The sequence below is a fragment of the Otolemur garnettii genome, unplaced genomic scaffold, assembly GCF_000181295.1.
Source record: "Otolemur garnettii isolate 467f Iridium unplaced genomic scaffold, OtoGar3 scaffold00168, whole genome shotgun sequence".
Classification (NCBI taxonomy): domain Eukaryota; kingdom Metazoa; phylum Chordata; class Mammalia; order Primates; family Galagidae; genus Otolemur; species Otolemur garnettii.
This window is the reverse complement of record NW_003852563.1, coordinates 3,820,783-3,840,748: the sequence shown is the minus strand read 5'-3', so window position 1 is coordinate 3,840,748 and position 19,966 is coordinate 3,820,783. Positions and strand designations below refer to the sequence as shown.

Here is a 19,966-nt window from a genome sequence, read left to right as displayed (position 1 = left end):
GGTTCTGAAACTGTCTGCGATCTGAATTTTAGAGTCTCTTGCCATTGTTGGGAAGTTCTCCTCAATTATCTGTCCTTTTGAAACAACCTCATTGCCTTCAGAAATTGAATTGTCCCACAGCTCTCTGAGAGAATGATCCATTTTTGCTCTCTACTTCTCTTCCTCTTTGAGCATTTGGGATTATTCAAAAGCTTTGTCTTCAATGTCAGAATCCTTTTGTCTGCCTGCACCATTCTATTACTGAGGGATTCTGCTGTATTTCTCAGATCTTTGAGGGCTTCAAGTTCTTATCTCAATGTGTCAAAATCTTTGGTGATTTTGTCTTTGAATTCATTGAATTCTTTTGAACTATTTCATTCAACTTTTGAATTATTCCTAGAATTTCTAATTTCAACTTTACTTCCATTCTGTTAATCTTTTTTGCCATCCAAATTCTAAACTCTATTGCTGTCATCTCAGCTATTTATGAATGGGATCTTCTGGTGTGTCTGCCTTGTCATTCCTTGAGGGAGTTGATCTACTCTGATTATTCATGTTGCCAGAATTTTTCCCCATGATTACTTTTCACCGTTTGGCTAGATGACCAGGTAAGGTGAAAATGGATTGGAGGTTCCTGGAGTAATGATTAACTAGCTCTTTGCCAAAGAGCTGGGACTGGTAACTTCAGCTTTTCCCCTACATCTTTGCAAAGGACCCATACAGTACTACAGCCTGTAACTCTGGGGACCTGCTTGGTGTGGTTGGGCTAGGTGACTGTCTTGTATTCAGCTAGTATCTGTACAATCCTAGTGAATCACTGACTCTGGGTTGAAGTCTCAGCTGTGGAGAAATACAAGCAACTAAGACACCCTGCCCCCTGCAGGCAACAACTGGAAGAGAAAAATCAAACCTTCCCACTATAACACAACCAGGGTACCATGTTGGAGGGTTCTCAGGTGATTGGCCCAGGTCAAGAGTTCAAAACCAATTATCCAAGTCAGCACCTACTCTGAAGTGGGAGAGTTAAAAAGGTCTCCAGCAACTAGATGGCAGTTGTCTACTGGCAACTCAAGTGTGGCTCACTTTAAATTATAGTTCAATTTAAAGACGGTGTTGAAAGGACATCCTGTGGACCAGTATTTCATAAAATAACCACAAACATTGAATATATATTAATATTTTATTATTATATATAAAATAAATATATAGTATAGATTGTCAATACAATAAATAATACTATATATTAATATATGGTATTTATTATCGTGACATTATACATAACAATATATAATATAAATGTTACCTATAATTATCTACTATATATGTGATATATAGAATATTATATTTCTATTCCCAGTAGGGACAGAAATGCAAGCTAAATATGTAATTTTAAATTGGCCAGTAGTCTTGGCAAAAAAATAACAGGTGAAATTAGTTGTAAGAATATATATTTTATTTAACTCAATAACATATCCAAACTAATATCATTTTGGCATGTAAATATTGAATAATGTGAAAAGTATTAGTTTATGTTTTTTTATGACATGTTTTCAAAATCTGCTGTGGATTTTGCACTTAGAATATATCTCAGTTCAAACTGGCCACATTTGTGGTGGCTGGTAGCCACAACACTGTAGCTCTGATGTGGACAGCACAGCTACAGGCTAAGACCAAGATTTCTGGCAGTAGCCTGTCTTCAAAAAATCTGCTTCTATACTATTGCATTTTAGATTGCATTTTTCCTCCTAGAAATTGTAATGTCTTTCCTTGGTATCCTTTCAAGGTCTTAAGAAGAGTAAAAGACAACCCCCCGCCCCAGTGAAATAAGTATGTAAATTCACAGTACTTACTTCTTCCCCAATCTAAAGCAATGCTTGTAAAATATCTTTGGGGGTTCTCATTTCTTTTGCTGCCTCTGAATTTTATCCATTGTGTCCAAGTGAACAGGCATACCTGGATCATTTCTTATTCCAGAGGATATCTGTAAATTTCGACCACCCACACCCATGCAATTATACACAAGAGAGTTTATTCTTAAGAGAAATTACTGGAAATACTGTCTCCTCTGAAAAAGAAGCTGAAAAAATAATTTTCCTCGATCTGCTTAGACTCCATTGAATATGTTCTCCTGCATTCCATTATGTAAAGGTTAAGTATGACAAAGATATTTTAAGCTGATGAGCATATCATAGATTCAGAAATTCATGCATTAACCTCTAAAAACAATAGCAACCAAAAAACCACAAAATGAAGACTTGTTCTTTTCTCACTTCTCATCTTCCTTTTCACACTCCTAAGCTCTCCAGCTGCTCATCTATAACTGGCAGTGACACTGATTCTGGTGATGCTTTTCATCAGAGACGGGTTTAGCCCAGGAAGCCTAAATAATTTCTTCTCTTGACTTTTATAGAAAAAAAAAATACATATCTGCCACTGCTGGGAATAGAATTTCCAATAAGCTTACATTTAATGAATATAAACTAGATTTCATGGCTTTCAATTGTAAAGTAATCCCTTTTAGTTTATCTATGGCACTGGATTTTTGAACATTGATATGTTTAAGTATCATCATAGGTTTAAGGTAAAAAGTATGAAGGAAAAGCAGTGAATTTTATTGGCAGAATTCAAGCATTTTAAAGTCCTGTTGGGCAGCCAATATGTTTCAGACACTGAAACTGGTGATGGAGAATGACAGGTTTGAATAAGACAGCCCTTGGTGACCCAGGTCTAATGGGAAACATAATAGACATAATCCAGGAGACAAGTTACATGTACAGGGGTATAGTAGAGGTTTATACACAAATAGTATTTGAGAAAAGAGGAAATATATGGGGGGCTGGAAGACCATAGAGATGATGCTTCATGGAAAGAAAGAATCAAAAGGGGACCACTTGATTAGTTGGGCATCAATGGCCCAACTCTCTGCAAGACTCAGCACAGTCACAGTATAGGATAAGAGCAATAGGAGAGTAAAGCAGCCAGAGAGATTAGAGTTATGGTCAGAGATGAGGCACAGATGTGGACACACAAGTAGGTACTGACCTACAGCAAAGGTTAAAGTGCTCTGAAAGCTGGATGTGTCATTCCCATAGAATTTGAGTCCCCCAAGGTGATGGCAGGAGCTGCTGTGAAGGGGAACACTTTATAAAACCCAGGTATTTAGCACCTTAAACTTTATATAAATATGCATGGGATCCTTACATTCCACCCCCACAATATCCTACTCTTACTTTACTGTTCTCTGTAAATGTCTTCTGGCCTTCAGCCAGTGGCTCATGCTAAAATTCTTGCAGTCATTTTTGATACTTTCTTCCTCTTTCCCTCTGTGACTTATGCATTATAAATTCCAGTGACACTATGACCAAAGCACTTATAAATGCTTTCTCATGTTCTCTTGTCTTAATGCCAGCACTGTGATGCCTGCCTTTCCATCTCCAAAACTACCAATCTTGTCTGCCTATCCACCATGGAGGTATCCTAACTGCACATCCTTCTTCCCTCCTCACCTCCCATCAATCCATTTCTTTTGTCCAGTGATCCCATATTTTTATTGTCTAATTGTTTTTAGTAAGAAATTTTGACAATGTACCTGCACTATATGCATGCTTATTTGTAAGTTACATAGGTGTGCAACTGTGGTCCTGTACTGACATATTAGATATATATTTAAAATATGGGTAAAAATACAAATGTTAAATGATGACTATGAAATAGTTTCAAATACTTTAACTATACTTATTATACCAAAAATGTTTCGGTCTCATTAAAAATTAATAAAAGCAATATAGTTTTTATGTTCCATTATTTGTTGTAGTAAATTTTAATTCTGCTTCACAGAACAGAAGAGACAGGAAGAGAAAGTTTAGGACTGAGAGTTGAATATCCTGGTTAGTGGAAGATCAGCCAACAAAGTTGACTAAGAACTAATATCCAAAGAGATAGAAGGAAAACCAGGAGAGCGTTGTCATTAAAACTGGGAGAAACCACTTTTTAAAAAAGGATTGAAAGTTCAGTTGCCTTGAATGCTACTGCAGAGTCAATGAAGGAGACTCCCAGGGAAAAATGCCTCCCAGGTGGATCAGTGCAGAGGTCAGGGCAAACTCAGGAGAAGATTTCCATCCAGGAGCAGGAAGATAAAGAATAAGTGGGAAGAGAAAAAAAAAATGGGCAAAGGGTGTACAGATCATTGTTTAGAAAAGCTCTGCTGTGAGTTTTTATGAGAGGAGAGACCAGCAGTTAGTGGTGGAGAAGTGGAATTTGTTTGTTTTAACAACAGAGATGAAAGCAGCTTTGAATTGAAGTGTGATACACTGAAGATCAAGGACAGAAAAGGGATGATCTGATCTGTGGAGAAGGGATGACAGTGACAGCAGGCAGGCAGGTTTGCTTGGGACAGAAGCAGAGCCAGCCCTTCCTTGTTGCTGATAGAGATGGTGAGAATGTGGTAGGCTGCCTGTCTGGGGTGGGGGAGCAAGTTACTGACTGACCTTCTCTTTCCCTGGTGAATTAACAAAGCAAGGAGGGGACAGAGGATAAAGGGAGGTGGGTGGGCCAGTTGTAGGCTTATGAGGAGAAAGGGTGAGACACAGTGGGGGGTTCGAGGAGAGTGGAGAAGGTTTGAAATCTTGACCACTGGCCAGGAGCCATTGCTCACACCTGTAATCTTAGCACTCTAAGAGACAAAATCAAAGATGTACATCTCTCATTTGGATCTACGTATCGGCGTGAGTTACCTTTTCCAAACATGATAATTATTAAATTAAGAATCAAAATAAACTGTAATGAACAGAAAATGCCCCTTTCTTATAGATAAACAATTATTGAATCTAAGTTTCCTGAGTTTTGAAACATCATTAAATGTTTTCATCTTGTTAAATCTATAATCAGTACATTTTATGGCAAATGACTTTAAGGTTTTAGACCACTCCCTCATTCAGTTATTACTTTTGACTTGGCATTTTTTGCACACCTTCAACAACTTGAACAACAAACATATCCAATAATAGTATTTGTGGAGTTTCTACTTGGTCCTGACTTTAAACAAATATAGTTGACCCTTGAAAAACACAAGGGTCATGGGTATCAAACACCTGCACAGTCAAGAATCTGCATACAGTTTTGACTCCCCCATAGGCTAATGGTTGACCAGAATCCTTACTAATGACATAAAGAGTAAATGGACCATATTTTATAGGTTATATGTGCTATATACTATATTCTCACAGAAAAATAAATGAAAGAAAAGAAAATATTATTAAGAAAATCATGAGGAAGATAAATAGATTTGCTATATTAAACGGAAGTAGATCATCATAAATCTTCATCTTATTGAGGGAGGGGAGGAAGAAGAGGGGTTGGTCTTCCTGTCTTGGGGATGGCAGAGGCAGAAGGAAAACTTGTGTGTGACTGGACCCACTCAATTCAAACCTGTGTTGTTCAAGGGTCAACTATACCTAGTTACTATAACTCAATACCATAACAATTGTGTACTAGATAAAAATACATAAATTATTTTATCTTATTTTGTGTATTTCAATATGTCTGTCATTACAACACAATGAGATGTTATATTAGTTGGATGAGTTCTATAAAATGGATCATTAAAGAAACTTCAATACCCCCAGACCCGTGGAGAGAATTTCAAGGGTGTTCGGTGATGTGATGACAACAATAAGTTGAGTTTATCCCATAACACAGCGATGTCTGACTTTTCAGCCTCATGTCATCATTAAGGCGGTTAACATCATATGAGATACTTTAAAATTTTTAAAAGAACGATATTATTTAAAATAGTGTCATCAATTTTGGTATTAGTATTTTCTTGGCATTATCTTTATTATCTTGTACTTACACATTACACAATTACATATTATGTGTGGTATTAAGTAGTGGAGCCATTGCTCACTAAAAAATGCAGTTTAGGCTAAGGAAAATTTATGAATATTACATACACTTTCCTGAAAACTAGAGAAAAACATCATGTACCATTCTGTCAAGACAAAGTGATACTTAAGTGATCCTTTTAGGGTTTCTTTTTTCTTTTTAACCTGGTTGGTAAAAAGAATCATTTGAATTGTTCTTTTTAATAGTACAGTTCAACAATACAATGAAATGTCAATATATCAGAAAATGAATTAATGATAATTGTTAGGAATTATAATCTAGGCAACTTCTGAAATTGGAATGCAAAGTAGGTTTCTAATTATTTTTACAAATTTAACCAGAGGGATGTTTTCACCTCAGCTATTTGCTTATAATATTTAACTTTCCCCAGAGCATGAAGGTATATAAGCATCTGAGCACTGAGAAAGGTAAATTGAAAGATCACTGTGAAAAGGGACAGGAAAAAGCACTGGTCAAAGACAAGGAAGATCTCTTTAGCTCTATTCGTAGTGAAGAAAATAACTAAGTGATCATCATACAATCTTAAATTTTCTGGCTTTACTTCAGATTCTTTTAAAGACATCAATTAGGGAAAAGGTTCTCTGTCTGTGTTACTCTATGCACATCAAAAATAATTATTTTACCTGCAGGTAAATAGGATCTTCTTTTTAAAAAGAAAAGTCAAACTCTTACAAGTCTCATCCAGCAATTGAGTTGGCCATTGGCAACTGGAAAACCCTTACAGAGTTTCCGATAGAAATTTCTCATCCAGAGCTGACTCCAGGACAGAAACTGGCTTAGCTTTAACAAGTGAAACTTATTCCTACTTAGGTGAGGATTATCAGAGAAGGGACAATAACACAATTAAAATGTAAAATTTAGATAAGTCAAGATAAGCTCTGTAGCCAGAAAAGAGGGAAGACCAGATTGTAGGCCTGCAGACGACAAAGGGCCTTGTACTTCAGGTGAGAATGGGGAAGCAGTGATTTAAAGGAAATGACTGATGGAAGAGGCTTTGAGAGAAAGAAAGTATGATTGCTCTCTTGTTAAAGAATTCTGGCATCCCTAAAATTTCCACATTTAGGGATGAAACTGGCCCTGCACATGAGTCTCTCATCAGAAGTCATGGAAGGAAGATGCCCTCCCATCGCAGAGGTGAGGCTCAGAATCACATCAGAGAGCAAAAGAAGGTTTTAGGAAGTATTGCTCCTCAGAAATTAGCTTTTCTTTCTTGGAGATACTGTGTAGTTGGCATTTTGCAGAGTTGTTTAAAGGAAAATAATCTCCCTAGAAATGTAGTTGACAAAGAATAGCATTTAAAAGCTGCCATTTTAGATTTTTCAAATTGAAAAGACCAAAAATTCTCTTTAAATGATGTTACCCTTTCTGTTACAAAGAAATGATTACTCCAGTGACCTGGGATAGAGACAAGGGGACTCTTTTTTTCAGAAATGAAATTATTAAACAAGATAAAAATCAGGACAAGGATTACCCTTCATCACACTCAGGGGTGTAGTGAAAGTAGAATGAGTGAGATTTACGTAAACAATGGCGAGCTGGGTTTCAGCAACAGGGGCTCAGTCTCAAACATTTTTACATTTTCTTTACACATTAAAAATTAGAGACTCCTTCAAGGTACTTTTTTAGTTTGATATCTGGATAAGAAAGACTCCCACTGGCAATTAGAGTCCAATTCCCACATTTAAGTTGCATCAAGCAGATGAATAGCGCCCATGGAGAACTCTGTTGTCACCAGGTTTATTCAAAGCTGCTGAAGCTATACGCTGTGCATCTGTGTGGACAGTGGAACTTCAGGAAGGGGGGATTTATTTTTATTTATTTTATTTTATTTATTTATTTATATATTTTTTTGAGACAGTTTCACTTTCTTGCCCAGGCTAGGGTGCCATGGTGTCAGCTTAGCTCACAGCAACCTCAAACTCTTGGGCTCAAGTGATTCTCTTGCCTCAGCCTCCTGAGTAGCTGGTACTACAGGCACCCACCACAAAGCCCCACTATTTTTTAGAGATAGGGGTCTCGCTCTTGCTCAGGCTGGTCTTGAAGTGAGCTCAAGTAATCCACCCTTCTCGGCCTCCCAGAGTGCTAGGATTATAGGCATGAGCCTCTGTGCCCAGCCTGTGAGGGGCGATTTAAAAGGAAAAAAAACTCCCCTAAACATCAGCACCTTAAGAAAGGCAGTACGATGTCCAGGGCTTGGCACTTAATAGATTCTCGTTAGGTAATTGTTAAAACCCACATTTTCCATTTTTATGCTCTTTTAATATCCTTGCTTATATGCACTCTTCTTGTATAATTGTCGTCAATTGTATAACATCGTAACAGTAGAACATGGTTCCTATAGGTGACTGGCTTCTCATAAACACTGACTTCTTACATGACATTTAACAATCTCCAGATTATGCTATTCAAATTTGGTTCAACATACTTACTTTTTCCTTTGTTGGGAATTTTAGCAAGAATCAATGTCTATGAATTATTGACTTTTATCAAAGAATGTGAATATCTTAGTATAATTAAAATTGGTTTGTAAGTTGCTTTCTTTTCAGGCTGTACCAAGACATGCTGACACAGAACTTATGCAAATATGAGATTCATGAGGGCTCCTGAGTGTGTTTTTATAGAAAGAGGGCTGTGTCAGTCAACAGTCACAGATTTCTCACTAAGCAGCCAGTACATATGCAGGAATCTAGTTTATTCAAATTACCATGCTGGGTACTTTTATGAGGAGAAAAAATAGATAGAATGCATAGTCTCTGTTATTAAACTAAGTTACCATTTTGTTGGGAAAACTAAATTTATTTCGTTAAATCCGTGCTGACTCGAAGCACTGTCCAAGATACTATGGTACAGAGAGGGTAGGAAGGTAGGTTGAACTTGATAAGATATAAGGCAGTGATCCTCACCATCAGGAAATCTGCCATAAGGCTGTGATCCTCACCTTCAGGAAATCTGCCATAAGGCAGTGATCCTCACCTTCAGGGAATCTGCCAGATAATTGATTGGAATCAGTAGAATGTTAAGTATTCCTTATAGTTACAAATTAAATGAGCTTACCATAATTTTCATAAGTTTCAAGCTTCTAAAATAGTGAACTTTTATCCTGCATAGGCCATTTTATTGATCTTGTGTAATGTAGGAAAACTGTCCTAAGAACAGTGGAATATGGCAAGTGCTTGTGTCTGAATTATGTTGCTACCATTACAAGGGACTTCTTGATATTATGTGAGATACTTTAACAATCCTGGCACAGTAGGGTTTGGAGCCACTATTAGGGAGACAATACTTTAAAAAACTAGCAGATGCTTAATAAGCATTCATGGTGCTGAGGAAGATCTAGTTATTCTCCTAAAGTGATATTGTCAATCCTTCTTTAACCTTAAAGCTTGTACCCCATAAAGAAGATAAAGTTCAGGTTCCAAGATAACCTCGTCTGGTACTGTCATGCCCAGTGGTGCAAGGAATGAAAAGAATCAGAGGGCTGGTAAAGAAAATGGGGGTGGGGGGGAAGCGGGGATGAAATCAAATCAAAAGGATCTATCCAACAGGCATGAGCTTCTTCATTTTGAGAATAAGATACAGTGGTATCATAGGTATCTTAAAATGGCGAGGAGGCTCTACAATGATTAGAAACTTAGATTGAGGAAATATATTTCGGACCTTTGCTATGAATAGACTTGGCTATGAACCTACCTTTTCATGGGCTGCATGTCTCTCTAAGAGGAACAAAATTGTCCCATCAGAGTAAACCAGGAAGCAGATTGTATATCAAAAGTATGATTGATTCATTTGCCACACGTTTCCCTACTCACTTACCCAACAAAAGTACTGACTGAATCCTCCCTATGTATTCTTGTCTAAAAGCTGGGAATTCCAAATAGGATGTGGCAGGCATATCCTCTCTATTGTCTTAAAGCCAGGAAGAGCAATTAGACTAAGCATTGTAATAAGTCAGCTTGGCACCCATAGCTCAGTGATTATGGCGCCAGCCACATACAGCAAGGCTGGTGGGTTCAAACCCAGCCTAGGCCAGCTAAGTAACAATGACAACTGCAACAAAAAATAGCCTAGCATTGTGGTGGGCACCCATAGTAGTCCCAGCTTCTTGGGAGGCTGAGGCAAGAGAATCACTTAAGCCCAAGAGTTAGAGGTTGCTCTGAGCTGTGACACCATGGCACTCTACCAAGGGCTACAGAGTGAGACTCTGTCTCAACAAAAAAAAAAAAAAAAAAAAAAGAATTGTAATAAGTCATGTTGAGTAATGCTACGGAAGTGCCAAGTGGTATGGGTACAACTAGGAGATGATGCCTGTGTTTCCAGAGGGTGAGGAAGAGGCTCCATGAAAAGGTGCAGCTTAGCATGAGTAGGAAATATCCCTGAGAAGGAATGGGAAGCCGTCTTCTGGACAGCAGAATAACCAGTAGCAAATGAATGAAGGCAAAAGGAAGAGTGGCACTTGGAGGACATATAAGATGTTCAGGATGGCCCTCAAGCATGGGACCTGAGGGACAGAGAGGGATAGTGTCAGCATTCGTGCTCAACTTAGGTAGGCCCTAGATCACAGGAGTCACTTTAAAGAGTTGGAACTTACTTGGAAGTCAAACAGGAATCAATTGAACAGTTTTATGCAGGGAAAGCGTGTGGTGGATTAGTGTTTAGTAAGGGGCACTCTGGCTGCTGTATGGAGAATACATTTGAAGGAAGATGGAGTTAAGTCAGCAAGTCTGGTTAGGAGACGGCTGAAGTAGCACACATAAGACAAAGCTCTGGACTGCTCTTTCGTTTGGGCAATAAGACTACAGAGAAGGGAAGTAATTGAGGGGAAAAGAGGTAAACCAGCCACAGTGGGGGTTGATTTGATGTATGATGGAAGAAGAGACGATCAAGGAAGAATGTTGACGTTCAACTGGGGAAATTTAGTGCTTAGTGATGCTGAGATAAGACATTTAAGGTTTTTACCAAAAAAGTTTGAGAAGTTAAATTATTTACTTAAGGGTATGTTAAGTTTGAGATGCTTGTGAGTCATCTAAAGTGAAGAGGTTCAATAAATAGTTTATGCAGAGACAGAATTCAGAAGAGATTTCATCTAAAACATGGATTTGGAAGTCATCAGCAGATATGGAAATTGAAACGATTCAAAGGATGTGGATCATTCAGGGAAAATGAGAACAGAACCTGGTGGAACAAAAGCAGTCAAAGGGAGGGTAAAAGGAAATGAGCCTACAAAGTTGATGGAGAATTGGCCTGAACAGTACGAATACAATCATGAGAGCGTGCGGACTGAAAACGAAGGCAAGGACTGATGGGCGGACAGAGCAGTCAGCAGTGCTGTTTGCATCTGTGAACACCAGGCAAGTTAAGGACAGACAATTGAGTGACATGGATGAGAGCAGTTCCAGTAGAGTCGAGAAGGGCACGTGCTGGTTTATGATACTCTCACTTCTTTCCTTTTCTTTTTCCTTTGGGCTGTGCTCTGTGAATTATGTGAAAGCTAAGAGTACAGGGGGGCCCAGGGAAGACCTCTTTCTCCCGTAAAGTGCAGGAGCTATAAGAACATTCTTTGTGATCCTTTGGAACTCTTTTTGCTCACCTTTTGGTCTGCATTTTTGCTTGCAGTAATTTAGATTTCTTGATTATAGAATGATGAAATACTATTTGATTAAGTTGCTGAAAGACTTTTGTACAAACCCAGTGGAGAAATAAAAATGTTTTTATGCATTGGATTAATTTTAATTACCTAGAACACCACAAGCATTAATATTTTAGTCCAGGAAAAATTTGCTTGTATAAATGTGATATTCTTGGAAACATTTTTTAATTTCTTTGAAAACAAAAAAGCACCTATTACACACCCAGGCTGCATGTATAGATACTACTTCTAGGCTAAAACCTACCTGTACAGTAGGTTACTATCCTCAGTACTGTAGGCCGTAGGAATACAATGGCATTTGTATATACCATAAAAAGGTACAGTAAAAATAAGTTATTATAATGTTATGGGACCACAGTTGTGTATGTAAACCAAAATCCTAAGCCTGTGTCATTACATGGCTTAGAGTAATGTATATGTCACACTCATTTCTCCTGTGAAACAGGTTATTGTACTTATTTTATAGATAAGGAAACTGAAACTCAAAAATGGTTAAACTGAGTGCTTGTGGTCACATAGAATGTGGTTATAGAGCAGCGGTTCTCAACCTGTGGGTTGCGACCCACAGGAACTGTATTAAAGGGTCACCTCCAGGCTCTCAGTTATCCCCACCTGCCCCACCACATTTCTAACTGTTGTCTCTGTAGCTCTCATGGCCTCCAGAGGTTACTTTTCCACCCTTGGGAATTCTAGAGAAATTAGAAAAAACAAATTCCCCAAAGTGGACAAAAATACCGGCCTCTGTCAGAGATCGTGATTAATGAAAGATGAGGAATTTTGAAAGTTTATGAACTCCGACAAGTCTGAGCTTTTCTTCCGTTCAGCCTTTGCCTAATTGGCAGGAGTCACTACCTCGTAGAAGCACTTGGCTCTACAGAAAGTTTTGTGTGTCATCAGCGTAACCTGCAAGATCAGGGTGACTTTGCAAAACTTGCTTCTCTAGAACATTCAGATTGCGTCTAAGGAAGGTCTTCCCTTGTGGTTTAATTCATCATGACCACTTAAGTTTCAAATTGCAGTACAGAGATGATTAAAATAGTTAAAGAAGTTTCTCTGTGAGTGCTGATAATCAGACACTTTTTTGCTACAAAAAGGCAGAGTTTACACCTGAGTTTGCCGAAAAGAATTAGTGGGGCTTCTGGGAACCCTGAATCTGAAAACAGTACTCAATAAATACTTTTCATAAAAAGTGCTCTCACTATTAACACAGGCCTCTGTTGTGGGATCATAGGAAATTATTATCTGCCTAGTGCTCCTGCATGCTCAGCATTGCTCTTTTAAAAATGTCTTGTTTGATTGTCTTACCATCTCTGTTAGGGAGGATTCTATTAGGGAGAAATTGAGAAATTAAGGCTAGAGACGTTAAAAACCTTACCCTTAGGCATACACTGAATGGGGCTGGGAATTAAATTTGGAGGTAAATAAAATTTCTGTTAATAAAATCAGACATAAATTTCATAGCTTCTACAAAATCTGAAAATACTCATGTCTTTTAACTCAGTGTTTCCATGATAGCCATACTTTGTACACATTATCAGAGATGTAGGTACAAGAATACTCACCAAAGTGCAATTTTAATAGCAAAAAAGGTTTTTAAAAATCAATCCACCCAAATGTCCATCAATAGGGGGAGCGATTAAATCATGTTGTATCCATCATCCTGGGAAGTGCGGTGCAGCTGGGGTCAACTATGAAATAGAATGACTACTGACATGGAAAGACAACTAAAATTAGATGAGAGAAAAAGCTATTTGCAAAATAATGTGTTTAATGTAACACTTTTTTTGCAAAAACAATAATAAGAGGGAAGAGGAAGAAAATAAGATTAGTGTTTATTGAGAGAAGAAAACTCATTGGTAGCAAGAGTGCCATACTCTGTGTGATTACTGTCATTGAGGTGTGAGATGACACAGTACCTATATTTCCAGGGACATGTTATTCAGGTAGTGGGTATTTATTGAAAGTCTGCTGCGTGTCAGGTGCTAGGTGTGGAGGGTGTCCACGGAACTTGCATTCTCTGTTATTCAAGGTAGAAAATTAGAATGTAAATAGATTAACATTTGAATTTTGGTTAGCAAAGTCTAGCACTTTTATAATATGGACATATTTTTTAAGATTAAAAAAACCAAAGGGGGAGGTGGGTTCTAAGAAAGCCAGCAGCCTTGCTGCTCATGGAGGACTGGTTGTGAGGGAAGAGGCTAGAAACCAAAATAAAGCCAATAGGATAAATCATTTAGGTCCATAAATTCAGACGTTGCCCCCAAACCAGAGACATGACATGGGTAGTAAACGGTGAAAGAATATAAACCATGGGGGGATTTATTTATAAGCAAGTATGGAATTTGTAGGGAGTCAAATCTGAATGCTTTGGTGTTCATTACCACTGGTATTCTGCCTTGCCTATGTTTTTTGAACCCTAGTCCCCGCCAAAGCAAATTAAACATTTAATAATCTGTGGTATCTAAGTACAGTTGGACAGGGTCCCTTATAGGAACAGTCAGTGTCTCCCTCCAGGCTAAATTGCTATCAGTTTAGTCCACTTTGCCTGCAAACTTCCTCTGACTTGCCTCAGTGGTTAAGGAATGCTTGATCTTGCCAATTCTTTGTGCCACAATGTTTTCATTTTCCCAGCTTTGCCTTTTTGAGAGCCAGACCCAAAGAACAAGCAATTATTTCTTGTTAGGACAATACAATTTGGAAATAAAAAGAACTTTAAGAACAAAAAGTAAATGATCCTCAAATATGTATGTATATGTGCTCAGGGGTGGAGCCATCCGCCAAGAATATTTGGAGTTTCCACTGTGTTCTGTGTACACATACCGCCAAACACATACGTTTATGTCTATGGTTATCCATAAACTTGGTTATGAATGTAATGATGTCGTAATGTATGTGCCTATCTATCCCCTCTTATAATTGAGGTACGAATAAAAATTTAGAAACCATCATCAAAGTTTGAAACAGAAATCAACAAAGCAAAAAATGAAATAAAACAAACAAAAAAAATAAACAGAGCTGTAGTTATTTGCTTGCCGGGCAAACAAGAGCCAGTGTCACTTAAGAAATGAGTTCCGTGGATCTCCCTAAGCTGAAAGCAGAAGGGCTAGAAGAAAATAACCATTTCATATTATGAGACTATTCTAGGCAATATCCTACATTATTAAATTCTGTTTACTCAAGAAGTGGCTTGTAGAATTTCCCATAGAACTGACCATTTTTATACTTTTTGGACAGACACAATTTTCAAAGAGGTCAGAGACTATACCAGTTGGGCTTGGGATCATTTAGCAGATTCTTGGGTGTGCACACGCTTGGGAATTTGCACATTTTTTTGGTCTATAACACTCAAAGGAAAACTACATAGCAAAAATTATCTGGGATCTTTCACTTTGTGAGGTACATTAGCCCAATCCCCTGTCAGTTGGGTACCGTGAAGATGCCTGTTGTGCAGTTGAGGGACTGGCAGCCCACGAGTAGAGTAACTTCACCAATTCCGCAAACATTTCTTGAAAAATTATGTCTTAGATTCTCATTCTACAAGTGGATTCATATTTCAGACTGTTTTGCCTTGCTGCTTCTGTGTTTTACTGCCTTTTCAATGTTTAAATACTTCTTGAAATTACATACAAATGATAAAAGCTGTCTTTTTACAGTATTAAGTTTCAGGGACAGGATTCATGTACAAAAATATAATTGCATTAGAGCCTCTAAAGTTTAATTTGATTTGTAGAATTTCAGTTCACAGATTTTTAGAGCCATAGCTGCATACAGCAAAATGAAATCATGCTTTGTGCAATGCACCTCCTTACACCAATTCTCAGACCCCCAGTATTACAAAAGGTTATTCTGGTCTTCTTTTAGGAACCCCAGAATAAAACGAACAGAAACTAAAGCACACAACACATTGACCATCGTGTTCATATCTCTTTATCTTTTCTCTGCTTGTGTGTTCCAGGTGGGAGAGTTCAGAGCACATGCTGCTGAGTGGACAGCCAATGTCACAGCAGAATTCAAAGAAACCAGGAGGCGGCTGAGTGTGGAGATTTACGACAAGTTCCAGCGCGCCACCTCCATTAAGAGGAAGCTCTCGGCAGAACTGGCTGGGAACCACAATCAGGAGCTGACTCCCTGTAGGAGGACCCTGTCAGTGAACCACCTGACCAGCGAGAGAGATGTCTTGCCTCCCTTACTGAAGACTGAGAGTATCTATCTGAATGGTTTGACACCACACTGTGCTGGCGAAGAGATCGCTGTGATTGAGAACATTAAATAGCCCTCTCTTTGAAGAGCCTTAGGCGTAGCCATAGGTGAGGACCTCTATATGCTCTTTATGACTGTTGCTGGTAGCATTTTAAAAATTGTGCATGAGCTCAAAAGGGGGAAAATAGATACACCCATCATGGTCATCTACCATCAAGAGAATTTGGAATTCTGAGCCAGCACTGTCTTTTTGATGATGCTTGTTGATGGGTCCACGTTCTTTGACCAATGGAATGACAAGCGATGTCTGATGCCTTTTTGCGCCCAGACTGTTTTTCTCCCCCCTTCCCTAATGTGCCATAGGCCTCAGATTGAGTTATAATTGTTTTTGGTAATAATGTAGCTTTGAGGGATCAGTCCTTAACTTTTCAGGGTCTACCTAACTGAGCCTAGACATGGACCATTTATGGATGACAACATTTCTTTTTGTAAATGGCAAGAAATTCTTATGCAGCCTTTTACCTAAGAAATTTTCTGTCAGTGCCTTATCTTATGAAGAAACAGAACCTCTCTAGCTAATGTGTGGTTTCTCCTTCCCTGCCCCCACCCCTAGGCTCACCTCTGCAGTCTTTTACCCCAGGTCTCCCGTTTGAATACCATACCTTGCTGGAAAAGTGTGTAAAAATGACTGAAGTGATGATGCCTGAAGAAGGAAATAGATGCCAAATTAGATGGACACTGAAGCAACACTCAGCGTTGCCTAGCGTTAAAGGCACTGCAGAGAAATGAGATGTAAAGATGGCCCCTCTGAGTATTTATTTGACTCAGGTACCAATGGTACATTATACAATGTCATTATGACCAGGCTGGAAACATTGGCTGCTCCAAACACTCCCCCCTTTTCCTGGCAGTATTGGGGAATTTATCATTTAATAATAGCTATTTTTTAAAGGCCGAAGAAGAAAATCCATAAATATATATATAAAGGAACTGACAGAAGAAAACTGTTAAAAATGGGTATTATTGGAGGTGATTTAAAATAATGGGTGAAAATTACCAAAAATACGGGGAAAAATACAAAAACAATGTGTTATGAGTATTTGCTAATAAACATTATACTGCCAGCATCTATTTGCTTTTTGGTGTTTGAAAGACTTACATAATTTTCTTTCCTTGGGTGGCTTTTGCCAGATGAGGGGAGGTGACACAGCAGTCAGCAGTGGGCACAGCCCTCGCCTTCTGTGGGTGGACTTTTGGAGCTGTGACCGGCTGTGTGAGCGGAAGTTGAAATTGGGATCACTGTGACTCTGCACGGGGAAAAATGCAGATTGGAGGCATAATTCATCTCTGACATTAGAGAAAAAGCTGTTGTAGCACAATTTAAATCTTGAGAGTTTTGAGAGTTTTTTTTTTTTTTTTAGATAGAAAAGGCTGATTATTCTGTTTAGTTTAATTTTACGTCCTATAATTATTTGGATGTTTCCAAGGTTGAAAAAGTGAAGTTGTCCCTTCAGTTCCTACCCTTTTCTTTATTTTCTTACTTAGATCTGCTGTACATTGTATATATAATTTTTAAAATGTAGAAAGAAAAATGATTTCCCTACATATCATTGCAAAATTGATTTCTTTTCCTGTTTGTTTGGTGGAGAAGCTGTATCTGAATTAGCGGCATTCAGATTGAAGGTCTTTAAGATACACCTAGGATGTTAAAAAAAAGAAAAGAAAGTAATAGATGCTTATTTTCCAAAATTTAAATTTAAGCTAGAAGTGTAAATATTCAGATAACTTGTTAAAGGTACTTTTATAAACTTAAAAAAATTCTAACCAAAATTTTAGAAAGTCAGGCTCTTTTAGAAAGAAAGCTACACCCATTTCCTCAACAACTGTTCTGAAAATTCATATGGTGGAATGCACCATGTATAAACTGTGAATTGTATTGACAAATAAAGTTTGTAATTAAAATCAGCATTTTCTGAGTCTCCTGCTTGCTGCTGAGAATGTATGTCCGCTCTATCTGAGTAGAGATCTGAGAATGTATGTCTACTCTATCTGAGTAGAGATCCAGGATGTCACTTTTCATGCTGGGATTTTTATGGCTTCTTCATTCACAATATTCAAGAAATATTTTTGATGCACTGAGGAATACATGCAGGGTGTTTTTCTTGGTACAACTGTTAATCTATACTGAATATACTGAAATTTATTTTTGAAATAAGGTATTTGAGGTAGCATATAAATTCAAGATTGTTTCGGTTACATTGTAATATATTCCTAACATAGTTTGTCATTGTAGGACCTTGTCTTGACACTGAAGTGATTTGAATGCTGAATGCAGGTATCTGTATGTTTGTTGTAAGAAAAAGACAAGCAGACATCCTTATAGGAGAAACCCTGAAGAAGGCAGTTGCCATCCAGTCTTTTAGGTCTTAGACTAGGGTGACCATATTTTAACATTTGTAAAGTGGGGCAACATGGCCGGGAGAGGGGGCGGGGGGGGGAAGGGGGGGCAGGGCGGGGCCTGACAATGTAAACTTTGATAAGCAGTTCTCGATAATCACTTCTCAACAGTTATTTTTTATTATTACAGTTTAACGTTATAAAATTAACAAAAATAATATAAAACTCATATTCTGGCGAAATAGCCACAGGCAGCCAAAAACTGCATATTCCCTTCCTGTTCTCCCGCCCATTCGTGCATTCCTTCCAAAAATCGGGACTTTTTAAAAACACCACAGGACACAGAACAAATTGTTAAAAAGCGGGACTATCCCGCCAAAAGCGGGACATCCGGTCACCCTATCTTAGACTCCCAAATATTTGGGCCATTTATCCTGTCTGCATCCTGCATAAATTTATTGATTCATTCCTAAACAACTTGATTGTCAATAAATATCCTAAAGCTGGTTCCCAGCTTTCCCCATTCTATTCTTGGGGAAAAATGCAAGAAAGTATATGTGTTATCATCAATTGACATCACTTTTACTTTCTCAAACTTTCATCTGCTTACTTTTCGTGGAGAGAATATTGCTATGGATTTTGACATAGTCTGAAATTTTCTAGTGAGTTTATTTTTTTCCATTAGACCATGTCTTGAAAGATATTTGGGAAAAGTAAACAAACAAACAACAACAACAAAACCCAGAAATATTAGAATCAGAAAGGATCAAGAACGCCTTAATCATATCCTAGACACAGATTCTGGACACTTCTCTTTATTCACCTAGAAGTGATTCTTTGGAGTTTTTTCAGTATCTTACCTGGATCTATATACTTTGGGACATAGTTCATGTCACACATGTTTTTCCCCAATAATATTTCACTTTTGCAATGCAGGGAAAAGTGAAACTTCTGAAACCCAGAGGGAATTGAAAAATGTGCACCTTGGCCTTCAAAACCAGCAGGGAGTAGAAGCCGGCTGGGGCTTTATTTCTTCTAGAAATTAGGAGGAACACAATACATGTAAGAACAAATGCTGCCTAAATTGATGTTTAAAATCAGTAGAATTTTAAATTGATGTTTAAAATCAGTAGAATTTTTTGATACTTGAAGCTAGAAGTTGAAAGAGAGTTTAGGGAAATTTTAGATGAAATGCCTCCCCCAAATTTACCTATTCTGAAAACTTGAGATGGCTTTTCATGCCTAAGAACTAGAAGAACTAAAGGTCTGGATCAACTTTTGTTTTTCTTTCTTTCTCTTTTTAAATTTTTGCTATTTAGTTAAAAATGAGTTTTGTGACTTTCATTTCTTACTAAGATGTGCATATAAATTTGGTTTTGTATAATGTAAGGTAAAAATTAAATTAACGTGTGATTTTTGCTTTAGCACACGTTTCTTTAGACGTCCTTTTGTAGTGAAACTGGCCTGGCATAGCTCATGTGGCTGTTCCAAGATAGTGTAGAGTAAACTGGTTACTTCTAGTTGACACTTCTGAGTTATTGTGGTTCTCTTAATAAAGGGGAAGGCTTCACAAACTCCACCTGCTTTTTCCATCCACCCCTTCTCCCCACCCCCCCCCATCTCATAGGTTTATATCTTTTATTCCATACCTGACTTCCCCCCTCAACTATGCATTCCTGAAAGACAGGAAGGACAGGTATTGGTTTCAAGGACCAGGAGTTTCAGTTCTGCTCTTCTGTTTTGACTCAGTGCTGTTTGTTTGCCACGCACCAGCTTTTACTAATTTCTTACATTCACAAAACCATTTATTATTTTCCTGGTATTAGTATTTTTTTTTTT

At 37.9% G+C, this 19,966-nt stretch overlaps 1 protein-coding gene across 1 annotated transcript in view; it reads left to right on the top strand.

Annotated features, from left to right (window-relative positions):
- LOC100962107 (potassium channel subfamily K member 2-like) overlaps nucleotides 1–16,468 on the top strand; it is a 61,754-nt gene extending 45,286 nt beyond the window's left edge. The window contains exon 5 of the mRNA XM_003800147.3: nucleotides 15,486–16,468. Within this exon, the coding sequence (XP_003800195.1) occupies nucleotides 15,486–15,803 (318 nt within the window). The 3' untranslated portion in view covers nucleotides 15,804–16,468. The remainder of the gene's footprint in view (nucleotides 1–15,485) is intronic.
- Nucleotides 16,469–19,966: the final 3,498 nt, after the last annotated feature.